The sequence below is a fragment of the Glandiceps talaboti genome, chromosome 12 (assembly GCF_964340395.1).
Source record: "Glandiceps talaboti chromosome 12, keGlaTala1.1, whole genome shotgun sequence".
In the NCBI taxonomy this organism is placed as follows: Eukaryota; Metazoa; Hemichordata; class Enteropneusta; family Spengelidae; genus Glandiceps; species Glandiceps talaboti.
Window position 1 is genome coordinate 5,215,987 of NC_135560.1, and position 20,585 is coordinate 5,236,571.

At 35.4% G+C, this 20,585-nt stretch overlaps 1 protein-coding gene across 1 annotated transcript in view; it reads left to right on the forward strand.

Moving 5' to 3' along the window:
• Window positions 1-20,585, forward strand: part of LOC144443454 (transient receptor potential cation channel subfamily M member 3-like) — a 32,137-nt gene that overhangs the window by 6,685 nt on the left and 4,867 nt on the right. Inside the window, exons 5-19 of the mRNA XM_078132934.1 lie at window positions 1,256-1,380; window positions 5,214-5,385; window positions 6,769-6,943; window positions 7,417-7,540; window positions 7,838-8,011; window positions 8,391-8,525; window positions 9,227-9,274; window positions 9,632-9,782; window positions 10,015-10,324; window positions 11,745-11,973; window positions 14,555-14,713; window positions 15,301-15,492; window positions 18,255-18,383; window positions 18,811-19,062; window positions 20,370-20,544. Of these exons, the coding sequence (XP_077989060.1) occupies window positions 1,256-1,380; window positions 5,214-5,385; window positions 6,769-6,943; window positions 7,417-7,540; window positions 7,838-8,011; window positions 8,391-8,525; window positions 9,227-9,274; window positions 9,632-9,782; window positions 10,015-10,324; window positions 11,745-11,973; window positions 14,555-14,713; window positions 15,301-15,492; window positions 18,255-18,383; window positions 18,811-19,062; window positions 20,370-20,544 (2,550 nt within the window). The remainder of the gene's footprint in view (window positions 1-1,255; window positions 1,381-5,213; window positions 5,386-6,768; window positions 6,944-7,416; window positions 7,541-7,837; window positions 8,012-8,390; window positions 8,526-9,226; window positions 9,275-9,631; window positions 9,783-10,014; window positions 10,325-11,744; window positions 11,974-14,554; window positions 14,714-15,300; window positions 15,493-18,254; window positions 18,384-18,810; window positions 19,063-20,369; window positions 20,545-20,585) is intronic.

Sequence of the window (20,585 nt, forward strand, 5' to 3'; positions counted from 1 at the left end):
CATACTCGGAGCATTATGACGTAAAACTAACATTGATTTCATGGAATTATATATTTATCACATAACTAAGTATTTACCCGTATTTTTCTAAAATTTTAAATTGTATTTTACGAATACTGCATCATTTCATCGCACTATATTCTTCATCGCATATTTAAAAATGGCGCCCGATGGTTATGCAAATTACATAATCGCGTGACCTGTCGCGAGGTCAAGCTTACCATATGTATGGTATCAGTCATACTGTTGTGTGGTTTCTCAACCAAAATTGTCGGGTTATAACCTTGCGATGTACATGTAATATCGAATTTAGTTTGAAACGTAAGTAGAATTGTCTGAATACGATTTTGTGCCGTCATTTTATTCATATTTTCTCGGGTTGTGGAAGTTCGGAGATCGGAGCTCGATGAAAAATCGGAAGTAAGCTTGCTGGCTGCTACATCGATAACCTACGTGATTTTTAAATAGAATAAAATGTATCAAATAAAATAAAAGGACTTCTACGTATCAAACTCATGCCATCCAAGGATATATGTAACGTAATGTATGCATTTACGTTTTGAAAGCACATAATTATTACGATAAACTTGATCATAGCGTAGGATTGACATGAACACTCGACTCAACAGTACGGAGAAAAAATAGTTCGGTAGAACAGGGGTGATATGCTCTGAAATCACCCCTGTTTGACGTCACACAGTAGAAGATATGCACGTATTTATGTGATAATAATAATAATCCCATACAAATTATGAAATAAAAATATGAATATAGCATTTTTTATTATCCTATTTATACAATTTAAATTATTGATGGTTTCAATGAGGCATGCTTTGTCTTTTTCAAACGTGATGAAGTATGACAAACATGAATGTTTTAGTAACATGAGGAGTCAATATAGTGCAGAAATCCACTTACATTGCGTGGTTGATCCATCTCATGCCGTTGATCACATTTAGATGGCTTATACTTGTCTAAGGCTTAAAGTCACTTTGTTTGGAGCCTGCAAGCTGCTGCTAATGGCTTTGATGTGATTTGGTTTGATTACAATTTACAGGTCTAACATCTAACAGTACATGTTCGTGATGTATTGAACTTTGTTTTCGTTTGGAGCCTGTAAACTACTAATGGCTTTGATGTGATTTGATTTTATTACACAGGTCTAACTGTACATATTGAGTAATGTATTGAACTTTGTTTTCGTTTTGAGCCTGTAAACTGCTAATGGCTTTGATATGATTTGATCTGATTACAGGTCTTACAGTACATGTGGGTGATGCATTGAACAATAGATCAGTTACTATGAGAGGAAGAACAGTTACCATAGGAATAGCACCTTGGGGTGTATTACTCAATCGAGACAATTTGTGTGGTAGAGATGTAAGTTCATAATTATTAGTCTTGTAATTTAATATGAAAACAGTGAATTTCTGACTAATTTCACACTTATTACTTCATTATCTATATTCCCATGCTATTTGATTTCAATACCTTGTAGAATAGTTTTGGTAAACACCCTGGTAAAATACCTCAGGAATGTCAGTAGATTTTACTAACGTTGAATACTGCTCTTGAAGTGGCATAAACTGAGTTTATAAACTTTTTTATATGAGTGAAAATACTTAAATAAGACATCGATTAAAGTGTTCAAGTATAATGTTAATGTCAGTGTATGTCTTTGATGTCTTTTGACATTGTTATCGCATTTGAGGGCATAAGAAAGACTTCCATCACATTTAGTATACATACCGTATGATAAATTATTACATATGTACCAGAGATTACTTGCACCGGTACATGCGCATACTAGTGGTATTTTCACTGCAGTGCAATACCGAAAATGTTATTGCATATCTGCATGTAAATAATATGCAAATGAGGATGCGATAGTTCATTCTACACAAAAGCATGTGATCGTATAGTGTCATTTTGATGGAAATTTGTTTATTGATAAACATATGTAATGATAACAGAGCGCCAAAGCCATGTAAGTGCAAGTGTGGGTACTCAGGGGTATTTGTACTTGTGTTTGCAGTGTTTTCTGCTGCACTTTCACTTGCTACGTTTATGAAAATACTGCCACAGAGAAAACACTGCAAGCACTCATGCAAATACCCTGTAAACACCACACTTACACTCTCTTGTTATGGGGTTCTGTCATACCAGGTTTATTAAGTTTTCCCAATATTAGTGAAATCTGAAGTATACTTCAGTAGGTAGGATAATAGAAGTGTATTTGTTGTATGCCAGTGTGCCAAAACATGTAGACTTGGTGTATGCCCCTAATGGACTGACAAGGTAAAACTGAGTTGAAATGATGTGATAGCCCTTATTTTATTTCTGTACAAACTGTAAATTACAAACAAATGTATTTATTTACAAAAGCAAAAAAAAAAAGGATACAAACATGAGAGATAAAGCAAGAAACAAGACTGCAACATAAAGGCAAAGGAGTAGGAAAAGTGTGACACTGCTCAAAATCGGACATTAGTCAATGTCAAAAAAGTATTATAACAGTCATCAAGAATGCTGTGATGTAGGTGGTGAGGTCACGGAACTTGACTGTCATCACCTTCCTAGGGGGTCAGTTAAAGTCTATGGTTGAGGTCATAAGTAATGTGAGTGAGTATGCTTGTGATGTGGCCCTTCAGGGAGAATTTTACATTCTTGTCATTCATCATGTATCAGAATTACATTGAGAAATGTTAGCACATTGATAAAATATTTAGCCATCAAGTTTCTAAATAATGAATCTATAACAATTATAAATCGATAGAATTTCACTTTTCCCTAAATACACTGTTTGTTATTTGACCAAGGTTTTACAATAGTTATTACTTTCCTATGACATGTTTTCAATGTTTTAGAATTCTAATTCTTATCAAATGACAGGTCACCTTGCAAGTTGCACTTATTAGCTCTTATTCTAAATGACATGTATGCTTATTTTCATGAATTGTTTGGTTCCAGTTACCCAACCCCACCTAGTTTTTCACTGCCGACCCTAAACTTTTTTTCAACATATTCGAGAAAAAGAAATTGCAAAAAATTGTGATTCAGAAGAAATAGTGGATGTAGAAACTGACATCAACTTAAAAAGACAATATAAAACTGTTCTTCCAATCTATAATGGCTGTACATCTGATGTGAAGAAACCAATAACATAGAGACCATATTTAAAACAATGGAAAACATAACTTATTTAATTATCTGAACTAGACACGCACATGAAAAAAATAATTCTACCTACCCCACCTATTCTAAAAATGAGTGTAATCGGAACCACACAGTTTTTCAGGGCTTATTCCTTCGAAATGCTATGATATGAGTTGAAGTTGTCTATACAGTAAACCATGGAAAGACACTATTATTCATTCACTGGTAAAACCAGTAACATTTATTCAGTTCAAATAAGGCAACAATATGGATGAATGCAGATAGAAGTAGTGGTTTGAAATATGCAGGAGTTGTGTGATATTTATAGATATGCAGTATGAAATCTATACCAGACATTTTATGGAGTTGTAGTTATACTCTGCAACTCTAGAGGAATTGATTTATTTTGATAAATCAGTGGGTACACCTGACATTTATATGATGAACTCAATTTGAGGTAATGAATACTTTACTGGAAGCAGTGTGTGGTCAGATGAATCATGTAATGACAGATTGACCTAAAATATAACTAGTATGACACCATGCATCAGCAAAGTTGTACACATTCAATGAATAAAATGAGATTTATACCCAAGTGGTTCTACAGCATGACAATATCTGTCTACGTCATTGTGATGCTTGAAAATGAAATAGGAGTCAAAACATTCACGATCGTGTTACTTCCTCATTTTTTCTTGAATCAAGCTTGCATAGGTAGAATTGTATTTATTCCCTTGGTATTTTTCTTCATTCATTTGGAAAATACTCCTGACTTAAGTGTTACTTCATCACTTCAACTTGTAGCATAACAAGGCTCCTGTTGCCACTTGAAATTTCCCTGGCTGAATAAAGAGAACTAACATGGAATTATATCTAAGTATAATGTATACCGACTAGGTTACTCAGGGAAATAGTTATACTACTTAGGTTAGTCTTGATATATAATTGGACTACTTAGGTTAGTCTTGATATATAATTGGACTACTTAGGTTAGTCTTGATATATAATTGTGCTACTAATTAAGGTTAGTCTGAAATATAATTGTGCTACCTAGGTTAGTCTGACATATATATTACTGTACTATCCTATTACCAAACCAGAGTGACTATACATGTAGTTTCAATTAGGCAGCACAATGGTGTATGTCTCATACAAGGTATTTTGTTACAAATCACATAAAACAAATTAAAGATACTAATACCATGCAAGTATATAGGCCCTATAAAAATGTTACATTTTGTCTCAATGTGAACTGATTCAACCCAAAACTGTTTATTTGTGTTCACAGTGAGAGAACATGTTACAGTAACATTTCATTGGCCGTGTGCGTTGTCAGTCCATGCATTTTGTTTATGTTATTCATAACAAAAAAAAAATGTGAGATATAAAAAACATGTTGTCTAATTCAAACTCTATACTATAGTCTTTCCTTATTTGGTAGTAAGTTAGTCTGAAATATATATTACTGTACCACCTAGGTTAGTCTGAAATATGACTCCACCAGTCTGGTAATTTTACTTCATACGTAGGCTAGTCAGAAATATAATTTTACCACCTAAGTTAGTTAAGAAAATCACAACTTTTCACTTCTTATCACTTGAGTACCTTCACAAGTCTGTTTACTGAAAAAAATATGTGTTTCCGGTAACATGACCGACCCTAGTTTAAGCCACTGACCCTAAACATTTTTTTTAAACATTTAAAACAAAGCTATTAGAAATTCTTTGTCTTCATGATCTTTATACACATCTGTTTTCTTTCCCTAGCGATGCCTGTAAATATTTCATCTAACTAGCACAGAAGGGGTACTCTGACCAAATTTTGTTTGGTTTTGGGTCGAAGCTATTTTTTTCAAAAATAAAAACAATTAAAAAGGCAAAATAAAATAAAATAAAATCCCAACCTCCCTACCCTATTATCTGAGGCCATGTTATCAGAAACAGATGTATGAAATTTGAATAATTATGATTTTGAACAATTCAAGAGTGTTTGATCTCCTCCATCTTGAATTATACTCTATAGGTTATTTATTTTATTATGGACTTCTTATATTACAGGTAGTCCAACCATATTACACTGTACCATGTCCAACATCAAAAGGTGCCATACTGAATAGTAGTCATACACATTTTTTACTGGTTGATAATGGGACAGTGGGAACATATGGTGCTGAAATTATGCTGCGTAGAAGACTAGAAAAATACATATCTCAACAAAGAATTAGTTTACGTAAGTATTCAACGATTCTTGCTGAAATCTAGAGAAATTACAAATTTCAGTAAAGAAATCAATACTTCTCACTGAAATCTAGAAAAATACATAATCTAAGCAAAGAATAAGTCAGGGCTCGAAATTCCCGCCGTCCCAGCGGCCCAGGGCAGGTGATAAGTGGTGATGGGCCGGTAAAATTTATGCACACCTGCCCAGTTGGGCCGGCGCTTTTTTTTGGAATACTTTATTATAAACTGCTTATTCTAATTTGGTCAATAATTGTTACCGCAATCGTTTTGGGGTTTTATTTTTTGTCGATTTGTCTCTTGTAACTTAGCTTGTTTCGGTCAAACCTAAGTTTCTTCATTTCCGCATTGCCTAATGCCAGAATGCAATGACCTTTCAACCTCTCCATATATGGACATTCGCGTCATAGGTACATATTGGTTTGATTTGCATATCAATAGCAACCATGTGTTTCACTCATGAGCCATGTCATGTCACATGTGTTCATGAAGTAGTATTTACCTCAGTGGGCCCTGACCTCGAAGTAACGTTACGTATACTATTAAATGAAAGCTGTTGAATAAACATGAGCTTATTAAAGTTTGGATTTACGAAGTCTTCAAACAATGATACTCCAAATGAAAAGAAGAAGAAGCAAGAAAGAAAAGAAAGTGAGGGTGGTGACGGCGAGAAAGCTGGGAAGTTGCGTATGGAGAGTGATAATTTAGTGGCAATACCAAGTACATCGAAAGAGACTGAAAAGTCACACAAAGATGATGACGGAGATAGCAAATCGACAACGTTTTGGAAGCAGGATGAAAGGAAAAGAAAGTGAAAATTCCGTGAAGAATGGGAGAAAGAATATAAATGGTTGAAAAGAGAAGAGAAATATTGGCGCAGTTCACTGAGTATCGACTCATTAGATGCGTTACTACGTATTGTATTGGATGGGCCAGATAGTGAGGCTATGTTGCGATCAGGGCATTAGACAGGTGGCTCAATAGTGGTACTTTAATGGCCGTACTTTAATACCGTAGAAGACTTGATCTAAAGGACTAGTAACAAAATTAGTGAAAGGTGAATTGGGCAGGTAAAATTTTGGTTGGGCAGGTAAACTTTTCAACCACCTGCCCAATGGGCAGGTGGGGAAAAAAACGAATTTCGAGGCCTGCAAGTATGCAACACTTTTCACTGGAGTATTTGATACCATCAACATTTCCATGTTAATCAAGAGTGAATTTATAGTCCACTTGGATCCCAACTGCAGTAAAACAGCATAAAATAACAATGTGACAATATCTATTACATTTACAGGTAGTCGTCGCTGTGTACCTGTTGTCTGTGTAGTAGTAAAACAGCATCAAGTTACAATTTGACTGTACATTACATTTACAGGGAGTCGTCGCTGTGTACCTGTTGTCTGTGTAGTAGTAGAAGGTGGACCTAATACAATCCGTTCAGTTCTTACCATGGTCTCTGATATGCCACCTATTCCCATAGTAGTTTGTGATGGTAGTGGTAGAGCTGCTGATCTGTTGGCTTTTGTACATAAATTTGCAGGGGATGATGGGTAAGTATACATGTTTTTTGCATAATTTATGTACAAGGTTGGAGTAATGGTAGTATATAAGATTTGAGCAGTGGTTTACTTTGAATGAATGCACTTCGAATGTACAAATAATAAGAATTGAACAAGTGGAATCATGATGGTTGAATAGTTTGAGTGGCTGGCTTGTAATCCGCAAGTTGTCTGTTTGCTAAAAAAAATCCTCAGAAATAAGTGAAAATTTGTGACCATAGTGAAAAGGTAAATTTGAACTTTGACCTTTGATTTTTGTACACGAAACTGTATTTTACCCCCTCGGTGTGTCATGAAAATAACAATCGTTTAATTTCTTTGTTGACACCATGACTTCTGTTACACATGCATGTAAAGGTGTATGCGAGAGTAAGTTGACCTTGTTCTCTTTTGACCCTCTAGCATGAGGGAAAATGCCAGTTCATGTGCCAAGAATTTATGTTTGATTTGTTTGTGTTTTGTAGAACCATGCTAGACACTCTGAGAGATCAACTCCTTGTTATCATACAGCAGACATTCCTGTTTACCAGAGAACAAGCTGAGAGATTGTTTGTAGAATTGATGTTGTGTGTTAGGAGGAGAGATTTGGTAAGTTTTTCTTGTTGTCAGTGTCAATTGCATGTATACAACTTACAAGTATGAATTGTCAAAAGAGATTCTGATTTTTCTATAGAAGATTAATTTCCTAGAATTTTGGTTTCGTTTGCTCTTATGAAGTCATCCTTAAAGTCATGGAATTTCAAACCACCCTTGGAAAAGCATGGAAAACTGTTATTTACTTGAGGAATCTCTTTGAAAACTTTTAGCAAAACTACTGAATTTTGACTGTAAGTGGGGCTTTGATTAATGTTTGAAATTCTGTTTTATTGGTTTCTATGACAACAGATCACTGTGTTTCGACTTGGTGACAATGAAAGTGAAGATATTGACTTAGCCATCTTGACAGCATTACTGAAGTCACAGAATTCATCACCTGTAGATCAACTCCAACTCGCACTGGCATGGGACAGAGAAGACATTGCCAAGAAACAAGTATTTGTCTATGGTGTAGAATGGCCTGTAAGTTCAATTGTTAGCATGTCAAGTTCTCTCTAGGCTTCATCTTGAAGTGCACAAACCCTTGAAGAAGTTAGAAGTATTTTTTAGATCGTGTAGCAAGCTTAATTTGTGCCAAACAAGATTGTATCAATCAATAGTCCCAGGGTGATATGTTACTTGGACTTTCATAAGAATTCATGTCATTATGAGTGAATGTTTACTCCATAACCATACAGATTGTTACTTCATTTTTAGCTGTAAAGAAGTACTTGTTTTACACCCTACTTCATTGCTACATTATTGTACCACTAGAAAGCACTGTTGTAAATCTTCATCCACCAGAGGGCGCTGTTCATTTAAAAGGTCCCTCATATCTGTAATTGTGCATTGTCTCTTACAGGAAGGTGCATTGGAACAAGCTATGATGGATGCCTTGACATTTGACCGTGTTGAGTTTGTGAAATTATTGATGGACAATGGTGTCAACATGCAGAGGTTTTTAACGTTTGCTAGACTTGAGGATCTCTTCAATACAGTAAGTCATTCTAACTGCTTTGTCAGAAACTTTCAAAAAAATGTTTCAACAGTTATTTTGACCTTATAGGTTTGCATACAGTGTTTTTTAGGTAAGGTTTGTGACCCACTGTTACAGAGGAATTTGGTGAATTTCAGTACCTTGTACTATAAGTTCAGCACAAAACCTTGATAACATATCCTGGGAGTTCACGTAGCTTCGATCAACTTACCACACTTGACAGAAATATTGGCAGGTATGATGGAATATCAACATTTCAGTGATGGCAGAAATCAGCTATCCTCCTTAAATTAGATTTCATTTTTACTTGTTTCAAATAGTCACACTATAAAACTGTCATGAGGAAAATATTTTCACTACGAGTTTGATTACGCAAAAAAAAGGACTAGAGGAGAGAGAAAAGTGAGAATAAATACAAATGTAGAACATAATATTTCACATATAAATAGAGACAGTGTGCCAAAGTCTTAGTAATAAAACTTGGGGTTTCTTTTGAGTCACCACATAGTAAGGGGTGGAGCAAAATCAATTTTTTTTGTGGGTCACAAGAAATTGCTGTGCATTAGTGACATATCAAAGTGACTGAGATCACACTGTATACAGGTTTCTTGACACAGCATGTAAACTGATAATGTGATTTATACTGCAATAGTCTAATAAAGTATATCATATATAACGTATATGTATCTATACATTTACAGGTTGGTCCTACTTCCACATTACACTACCTGGCAAGGGATTTACAAAAGGTAAGTTGTCACATCCAACAGAGCTTTTATGTTTGAGTACACAAACAGCTTGAATTACAACTACTGAACATCATGAAAAAATCCGTTGTGGTGCAGAACAGGTAAACAATTCAATGCTGTTTTTTGTGCTCTTAGACTGCAGACTGGGTTCTGTATTGACTTTTTCACAGTTATACTTTTGAACCAAAAATAGTTTACATATGAATTGTGTTTTTAAGTGATAACTTATAAAAGGAAACAGAACTCAGTTGTTACTGAAAGTTTTATGCTTTTGTGATAGACGACGACTGAAAATTTGACTAAATATTATCTTGTCACTTGATATTTTGATCTTATGAAGTTACTTTATATTCTCAGAGTGTTAATAACCATCAGAGCTACACACTGGTTGATATTGGATTTGTTGTGGAACATCTAATGGGTGGAGCCTACCGATCTCTTTACACTAAAAAGAAATTCAGGAGTATTTATCAGAATTCACTTCGGAACCAAACAGTTAGGGTGAGTTGTGGATATTATATCCCTAAATCCATCAAAGTGCACTGGGCACTTTAATCCTGACCTTGTGGACCTTAGCAAATAAAGATTTACCTAAGGGGCCTTGCCACTACGAGTCCAAAACCGAATGGTGATTTGAATGTTTTGAGTCATATTTTGAGTATTGCAGAACCACTGAGAATGGGTTGGAGTTTTCTTGAACAGAGTAACAGCAAAAAGTGTAAAAAAAAATTATTTCTGAGACCCAAACTATGTTAACATAACCTTATATTTTCAAATTCCACAGGCAGCGTTGTCACATGTGTCTCTAGCTGACCCTACAGAAATCAGAGTGAACAGAAAGACTGAAACATTTACTTATCCCTTCCATGAATTGATGGTGTGGGCAGTGTTAATGAAAAGGCACAAGATGGCATTGTTTATGTGGCAGCATGGGGAGGAAGCCCTAGCTAAGGCCTTGGCAGCTAGTAAACTATACAAAGCAATGGCTCATGATGCTGAACAAGATGAAATAGAAGTAGATACAGCAGAAGAACTCAGGGCACACTCATCGTAAGTACAAATCTGTACTTCATTTCTCTGTGGTTTAGTTTTCTTTTGTCTTTTAGTTTTCTTGTGCTGATATTAGTGTTTGTTCTAAATTTTGATTTTTGTTATATTGTACGTAGATATCAGTGTTTATGATGTCATATCAGTCTTTATGATGTCATCACATCAGTGTTTATGATGTCATCAAATAATGTTTACAATGTCATCACATTCAGTTTTAATGATGTTTTTACATCAGTGTTGATGATGTCATCATATCAGTGTTTATGATGCCACCATATCAGTGTTTATGATGTCACCATATCAGTGTTTATGATGTCATTATATCAGTGGTTATGATGTCACCATATCAGTGTTTATGATGTCATTATATCAGTGGTTATGATGTCATTATATCAGTGTTTATGATGTCCTTATATCAGCATTTATGATGTCATTATATCAGTGTTTATGATGTCCTTATATCAGCATTTATGATGTCATTATATCAGTGGTTATGATGTCATTATATCAGTGTTTATGATGTCATTATATCAGTGTTTATGATGTCATTATATCAGTGTTTATGATGTCCTTATATCAGCATTTATGATGTCATTATATCAGTGGTTATGATGTCATTATATCAGTGGTTATGATGTCATTATATCAGTGGTTATGATGTCATTATATCAGTGTTTATGATGTCACCATATCAGTGTTTATGATGTCATTATATCAGTGTTTATGATGTCATTATATCAGTGTTTATGATGTCACCATATCAGTGGTTATGATGTCATTATATCAGTGGTTATGATGTCATTATATCAGTGGTTATGATGTCATTATATCAGTGGTTATGATGTCACCATATCAGTGGTTATGATGTCATTATATCAGTGGTTATGATGTCATTATATCAGTGTTTATGATGTCATTATATCAGTGTTTATGATGTCACCATATCAGTGTTTATGATGTCATTATATCAGTGTTTATGATGTCATTATATCAGTGTTTATGATGTCACCATATCAGTGGTTATGATGTCATTATATCAGTGGTTATGATGTCATTATATCAGTGTTTATGATGTCACCATATCAGTGGTTATGATGTCATTATATCAGCATTTATGATGTCATTATATCAGTGGTTATGATGTCATTATATCAGTGTTTATGATGTCACCATATCAGCATTTATGATGTCACCATATCAGTATCTATGATGTCATCAGTACACATTACCATAACCAATCATCTGATGAAAACTTACGATACTTGCATACAGCAAAGGTTTACTCATCGGTTCAAACCAAATGTTCAGTTTTTGAGATACCAACAAATTACAAGAATAGTGACTAAATGATTGTTATGGGTTTTTAACTATCATGCTAGCTTTTGACGTAATATAAAATGTCCTTCTATTTGCCTTGCAGTGAATTTCAGAATTTAGCCTTGCATCTACTGGATCAATGCTACCATTGTAACAACTTAGTGACTCAACAGTTGCTGACATATGAGTTGAAGAACTGGAGTAAATTGACGTGTCTAAGTTTAGCTGTGGCTGCTAATCATAAAGAATTTATTGCACACCCTTGTTGTCAAACTTTACTTAATGACATGTGGATGGGTGGTTTACAGATGAGAAAGAATACAAGTCTTAAGGTATGCAGCATCTCACTTTTCCCCAAAAAAGGAACATTTTTATAACAAATCTCAACAGAGGGAAAGATTTTGTTTGAGCACACCTGGTTTCATCGAATCCATTATGCATATTGTGCTCTAGTATGCCTATTCTGTTAAGGTAAGAGGTGTCAAATTCGAATTACGTCAACAATGCAACTTTCGGCGCAGACTGAAATGGGCGCTCTTGTAATTGTCAACATTTGAACGCAAAACAAACCCGTGTTTGGAAGTGAAGTGAAGTGTTATATGTTTTTCGATCGCTGTATGTACTCTTGAATTGGAGATTTAGGGTGAACGGAAGGTAATTTCGTATGAGTTTCAGAAGTCCTAGAATTAGCTTTACTACCATGACTTAAAGAGGAACTGTCTTATAAACTGTCTTATAAATGTTAGACTTGATGAAATGTATCAACAACCACACTCCCTATATTACCGGTCAAGCAAAAACATTCATGTGCGAAACAGAAAAATTGGAGTCGGCCATATCAAAAAGATAACACTATGCCCAGTGTCTGACGCTAGAATTTCATCTCTCATGCTACTAAATGTCATTGTTTAAGGCGGGTTGAGGTAGCATGTGGCATGCTAAGGAGTTACCAGAATAGAACACCAACAAGGGAAAAACCATTTAAAACATTGAACATTCGGAACTTCTGAAGTACATCGAGGCCATAAAAAGGGCTGATTACACGAGTTTGCTAACTATTGCACAATTAACCGAATACATCTGAATACATCCAAAACTTTCTACCTGAGATATCCCCAGGTCATAAATGTGTGTGCTTCTACACATTGACGTCATCCAAGTTGAGTACCCCCCCACAAACAAGCAAAAACATTTTCTTTTAATTTCCTCCTTAGTTGCTTTGATTTCGCCTGCTCAAAATGAAACATGACACTTGGAAACTTTAATTGCATTATTTCAAAACAACGACTCGTATGGTATTCACATGAATTTACATACTGACCATAATTCCATATCACCATTAAATGAAGTACAGTGTACTTTGTTTGGGTTTTTGCTTTGTTACTATGGGAACCAGATTTGCTATTCATCGTTTTGGAAGCATATCGCTCGATAGGTCAGCAGTGTCACCAGAGCTAGAGGGTGATTGATGGGGTCAAAGCACTAGGTCAATCATTTGATTGTTTGTGCGCGTTTTCTCAAACCATTGATGTCTTATCGATGCTAAACCCATGTTTGTCATTACAAGTAAAACAACAATGATAATTATTAGAAACCGTATGACCGATCGTGGAGAAAAAAAAGGTGAAAAAGCTACTTCTCGTATTTAAAAATGGGGCTACGACCGTATGACCAATTGTGGACAATAGACAGTGAAAAAAATACTTCTTCTTCACTGGGCTGTGACCATGCGACTGGTCATGGACAATAGACAGTTAAAATTTTCTTCTTCACTGGGCCAAGACTGTACGACATACCACCTAGTGCACCTTAATTATGAAGAGGCATTGGTACATTATATATATGTAAAAAGTTAAACAAGCTCATTTTAATTTTTGTCAAAATTCAACAATATTTCATAAAAAATTTCTGTCAAAAATGTCTAAATTTAGATGGGGTGTGGGGTCACAATTTCAATTCTAGAATTTAAACGGACATGGTTACCCACTATTATTTTGTCACTGATAAATAGCTGGAATAATACATTGTACACATACAGCATAAAAAAATAATCTATCACAGACTTTTATCCTTTTTTGCAGTTTTCTTATATTTTTCTTTAAAAATCGTAAAGCAGCTGGGGATAAAATAACATAGTATTTTATGAAATAATGAAAAGAAATTACAAACAAATACGTCTGGACATAATACACATTGCACTAAAATGTGTAAGTTCATTAAGTGCTCCAGGGATAATCTTTAACTGTCAAAAATTATGATGGAGTTAGTTGTTGTAAATCTACTTATTTCGACCCAAAACAATATGTGTAGATACAAGAAATGGTCATTATCTTGAAATCAAAGGTGGTGACATAGTATTTTCTTTGCATTTTTTACATATTCAGTTATCACTGCTTAGGTATGCAAAGTATAAGAAAAATCTATCGACTTTTTTTGAATTTGACACCTCTCCCCTTAAGGATCTGGCTCTGTAGAAATGCAATGGATTATGCCATGGTGTTATTTATATAATGAAATAATTATGTAAACTGTGTGTATTTGAAAACATGATGAGAACTTTGACGGAAGATGGTGCAAGTATTGTTTGCTGCTACAAAAAAAAGGGGGAAGTGTGAAGCTATTACAAGGTTGTCACTGATAGGAACATTGACAAGTCATATATTTTATTACTTATTAACAATACAGCCAACAGATGTGATTGTTTCCTTTCTTTTATAACCAATCACAATGAACCTGAACATATTAAGATCATTGACATTTCAAGGAAAGACTTGTTTTCATAAGGTAGAGCATACATTATACCTACATCGTGAGTGGGAATAAGATGCCATGTACAAGACCATCATGGAAACTTAGACAAAATAAGGCCTCAGTTACAAACTTTAACACTTCCTGATTGTTTTCACTCTGCAGGTCATCATGGGTATACTACTTCCACCATCCATTGTAACATTAGAGTTTAAAAGTAAAGAAGAGTTAGAATTGATGCCACAGACCATAGAGGAACATTTCCAAGATTTACAGGATGCAGATGATAAGTCATCAGTCCATGATGAAGAAATGGAGATGGAGGTACAGTAACTTTGATTCAAATGTCAAATCTCTAACCATGAATTATTTAATTGGATCATCATTGCTTTTGATAAAGGAAAGTTCTCCACTCTAACTTGAATAGTCATGTAGTGAATAAAAGTTCTTGTTAGTCTGTTGATAATGTTGACATGGCGATCACAATCATGGTGACCATAAAGCACAGAACACAATTTACGTGTTCAAAGGAAGCATACAGTGGAACCCTATGGAACGTGATAGAACCCTATGATGCATGAGAGCAAGTGTGGTGTACTCTGGGTAATTTCATGAGTTCTCTCTGCAGCAATACATTCACAAGCAAAATAAGTGAAAATGAAGCAGTGGTGGTGATGGTGGTGGGGTGGAGTTGTGTTGGGGTATGTATGTGTGTGTGGGAGGAAGTGGGGTATATATGTGTGTGTGTGTGTGTGTGTGTGTGTGTGTGTGTGTGTGTGTGTGTTTTCTGATTAATTTGAACATTTGGTGACAAAGCAAAATCTTGTCTTACCTTATCCTAGCTTGACCAACCTTACTCTTACATATATGGTACATATAAGACTTTTATTGTGCATTGTGTTTGTACATAGGATTTACTGAATGAAGAAGGCAGTAAAGCAATGTCTAGTGGTATTGTCAACGTAGGGCAGAAGGCAGCTATCATCCTTGGGGTACAAAATGATGGAGGAGACAAAGAAGCTATCAAGAAAAGTTCACTAAAGTTGGGAAAGAAGATTTATGAATTCTACAATGCACCTGTGTCCAAGTTTTGGTCTCACACTGTAAGTACCACTACAATGCACCTGTGTCCAAGTTTGTGTCTCGCACTGTAAGTACCACTACAATGCACCTGTGTCCAAGTTTTGGTCTCCCACTGTAAGTACCACTACAATGCACCTGTGTCCAAGTTTTGGTCTCCCACTGTAAGTACCACTACATGTAATTTGTAATCATAAACCCAAACAGCCACTGTTTGGAGGAGAGCTGTTACAATGGTTCTGTCTGTCTGTCTGTCTGTCTGTCTGTCTGTCTGTCTGTCTGTCTGTCTGTCTGTCTGGTTCTTTCTGTCTGTCGGTTTGTCTGTCTGTCTGTCTCTCTGTCTCTCTGTCTGTCGGTCGGTTTGTCTGTGTCTGGTTCTTTCTGTCGGTTTGTCTGTCTGTTAGTCTGTCTGTTTGTCTGTCAGTCAGTCAGTCTGTCTGTCTCTATCTGGTTCTTTCTGTCTGTCTGTCTCTGTCAGTCAGTCTGTCTGTCTGTCTGTCTGTCTGTCTGTCAGTCAGTCAGTCAGTGTGTCTGTCTCTGTCTCTGTCTGTGGAAGTCTGTCAGTACATCTATTTGTCTTATCAGCACAGTCTTGTGTTCATTAGTTCACACCTATTTGTCTGATATGTATTGACTGTCACTGTTACAGTAACTAATCATTCATTTGTTTCTAGTTGGCCAATATTGCATTCTTTGTCATCTTCAACCTTTGACCTCTTCATTTCTAGATGGCCAATGTAGTGTTCTTTGTCATCTTCAAATCTGACCTTTGACCTCATCATTTCCAGATGGCCTATATACGAGTGTGAAGCTACCATCATATTCATATTCATATTCATATTCACTTTCAAAAGTTGACCTCTAGCTCAATGTGAATATGATGATAGCTTCACACGTTCATCATCAGATTCGAAGTCTTCCGAATGGGTACGAACAAGCGTTCGGCAAATCACATAAATTTTTATTTTTTATTATTTATTTTTAATGAGGGCAAAAATAGTTGACGAAACAACTAATCGAGTTTTGTCCTCAGAGAAAAAACAAAAACAACAACAACAAAGCAAAACAAAACAAAACAAAAACATACATATCACACAAATCCGGAGAAGTATTTAACTAAATTCGGAAACAATGACAAATCTTAAAAGAAAGAACAAAATGGTATACATCAACTAATACTGGCTAAGAAGATGGCTTTTGAAATTAGCTTTGAATGTACTCCGACTTCGAGTGTCTCTTATATGGGAAGGGATAGAGTTCCAAATTTTGGCCCCAGTGAACTTTGTGCTAAATTGACCGTAATTATTGTTGTATTTTGGGATGCTTAGATCATTTCGCTTCTGTTGCCTGGTGTCGTAACAATGACCTATCTTGGAAAAGAAATTTGAGAAGTATGGCGGAACATTGCCATTGATCACATCGTGAACAAAAATTCCTATTTGCTAATCACGTTGCTTGTATACATCTAGCATTAGGAGGCGTTTAAATAAGGGGGGAGAGTGGGTGTTGTAACTACTGAAGGTAATTATGCGAGCAATTTTCTTTTGGATGATTAGTATATCTTTGAGGTAAGACTGATATGTACAGCCCCATACTTCAAGTCCATATGACAGATGGGGAAGAACAAGTGTATTATATATCATCAAAAGAATATGCTGAGGAACTGTATAACGAAGTCTGTACAAAATACCAGTTAGCTTACTCATTTTTTTCTTCACTTCTAAAATGTGGCAATTCCATAACATTTTACTATCCAAATATACTCCAACATAAGAGGTATTACTGACAAAGTTAATAGCCATATCATTCAACTGAACTGAACCTTGTGCATTATGAGGTTTGTGTCTACCACCAATGAGTAATGCGTGTGATTTAGCAGAATTTACTGTTAATTTGTTCACATCACACCAGTTTGTAACATTTGCAAGGGCTGAGTTTATATTGCTGGTGTTTGTTGATGAGGAACACTTCTCAGGTGAATGAAACAGGTTCGAATCATCGGCGTAAAGCCTAAAATTGAAAATATCTGAAGAGTTTGGTAAATCATTTATGTAAATGAGGAAAATCCTTCATTGGCAGGTTGAAATCATGTGATTGTAGTTACTTTTCACTTGATTTGCGTGGATTTGCCAGAGTATCCAATTTGCACCATGAATTATTGTTGTCATATAAAAAACTAATTTGGATGTTTAGTATGCCTTTCCCATATCTTTGAAAATGAAATATCAATATTTGGGTGTACAAAAAACCTGTATGAGTAATGTAATAAAATACGGCTTGGCTGGGTGTGTTTTGATTTCCAGCAGTGTCGCTATCTTTGAAACCCTACTTAACCCTTACACTGGTGAAATTTACACAAAATAGTGTTGTCAAGACCACAATTATCACAATGTATGTAGTTCCCTTGATCGGGGAGGGTCAACGCAATCGATTGTAAAAATTATGGTCCATGACAACAATAATTCATGGTGCAAATTGGATACTCTGGCAAAAATAAGAAAAAAGCATGCAAATCCAAGAAAATCAAGTGAAAAGTAATTACAATCACATGATTTCAACCTACCAATGAAGGATATGTGATTTACCGAACGTGTGTTCGTACCCATTCGGAAGACTTCGAATCTGATGATGAACGTGTGAAGCTATCATCATATCCACATTGAGCTAGAGGTCAACTTTTGAAAGTGAAGATGAATATGAATATCATGGTAGCTTCACACTCGTGGCCTATATAGTGTTCCAAGTCATCTTCAAATCTGACCTTTGACCTTTTCTTTATTTCCAGATGGCCTATATAGTGTTTCTAGTCATCTTCAACTATGTAGTATTGGTTCATATGGATTCCATGCCACATTGGCAAGAATGGTACATCATAGCTTATGTTGTCACGTTTGCTGTGGAGAAAGTCAGAGAGGTGAGTGAGTTCATATCTGTTGTGAAGTAGAAATGAATTGAGAGATTGTCCACATGCTCTATGCTTGTCTCTCCTTCACTCCAAAAGTGTCTATTTTTTCATCCGTGTCTGGCTGAATGATGATTACATACTCTGTTCTAACAATGACAACAAAAAGTTGAATGATGACAGCATATACTCATAACCATGACAACAAAATATGACTGAAAGTGACTGCATTCTCTGTTGTAACTATGACAATGAAGCTCCTGAATAGTGATTGCATACTCTATTGTAACCATGACAACAAAAACTATTGAATAGTGAATGCATTCTTCTTTGTAACTATGACAACAAAGAACAACTGAATGGTGATTGCATTCGTTGCCATTACCATGACAACAAAAAACACATCAATGACTAAAAACTACTTCATTATATTTTACAGTTATTCATCACAGAGACTGGTGGTAGTTTTGGTACAAAGCTGAAAGTGTTTTACAACGATTATTGGAACATTGTGGATACACTAGCAATAGCATTTTTCATAGCTGGGGTTGTTCTTCGCTTTATTCCAACTACGTTAGCTCAAAGTAAAGTTGTATACTGTGTAGCTATTATCTTTTGGTATATCAGACTTCTAGATCTCTTCAGTGTCAACAAATACCTTGGTCCGTACGTCACTATGATGTCTAAAATGGTAAGTACCTTGGTCCGTACATCACTATTTGACGTCTAAAATAATGAGGGTTCTTTCAACCACTACAAGTCAACTATTATCTACTTCAGCTCTTTACGAAAGAGGAAATTTCAGTGAAATACTATTCCAAAATGTTTTCCTTATTATAATTCAAAATGGCCTACAAACTGTGGCACTGTCACTCTCTATTGAACAATGATAGATTGACTATTTCCAGGATGCTAAACAACCTAATATCTGCAATGGTTTTAAAAGGACACAGAACAAGCTTTCATAGGCAAAGGTTTGGGTGATTCAGGCTACTTTGATATTTAAAAAAGTATAGTCTTCGGGGTGCATATTGCCATGAAAATGTTTTCACTCCAACATTCATAATTCATTCATACATGTAATAGAAATGAACTTCAGATGTTCATCATTTGATATCTCAGATGTTCACCATTTGATATAAGTTTTTGACCAGTCATTAAACTTTGTCTCATACAAAAACATTTTTGTGTTATTTTTTTTCTCGTGTAAACATAGACTGGAACCTACAAGTGTTTGTAAATGTGGTGCTTTTAGGGAAATTTAATGAGGTATATGAAATTGCCTAAAACTACCATTCTTGGCTTGACATGTTGTATTTTATTACGTAGCACAGAGAAAGCATTCTTTAATCCAACATCCTTTCCTTTTCTAAGACATGAACTGACAAGTGTTCATTTCTGGCTTATCATATTCAACAAACCACCACATTTCTTATCACATGATGTGACCACTCTTCTTATCTTGGATTGATCACTTTGTTCATGCTTATCACATCGACTGGCCATTGCTTAGTTCCACACAATTGATTTTATCTTACTTATCACACTGTTCTTATCACCTGGTATGACCACTCTTCTTATCACATGGTGTGATCACTGTTCTTATCACATGGTGTGACCACTCCTCTTATCACATGGTGTGACCACTCTTCTTATCACATGATGTGACCACTCTCTTTATCACATAGTGTGACCACTCTTCTTATCACATGGTGTGACCACTCTTCTTATCACATGATGTGATCACTCTTCTTATCACATGATGTGACCACTCTCCTTATCACATAGTGTGACCACTCTCCTTATCACATGATGTGACCACTGTTCTTATCACATAGTGTGACCACTCTTCTTATCACATGATGTGACCACTCTCCTTATCACATAGTGTGACCACTCATCTTATCTAATACATTTCACATGGACTATAAAACCTTGTTTGTTGCTCACCTTCTTCCAAGTACTTACTTATCCCAACTGTATCCATGTATACCACAGGTTATTGATATGCTGTACATATGTGTGATATTAACGGTGATTTTAATGAGTTTTGGTGTCGCAAGACAAGCTATCAAACATCCCAATGAACAATTTTACTGGACCTCTGTCAAGAAAATCTTTTTAGAACCATATTTCATGTTATATGGTGAAGTGTATGCACCAGATATAGATCGTAAGTGTACGCTTTGGTTGTTAATGAAATTATTAAATTTA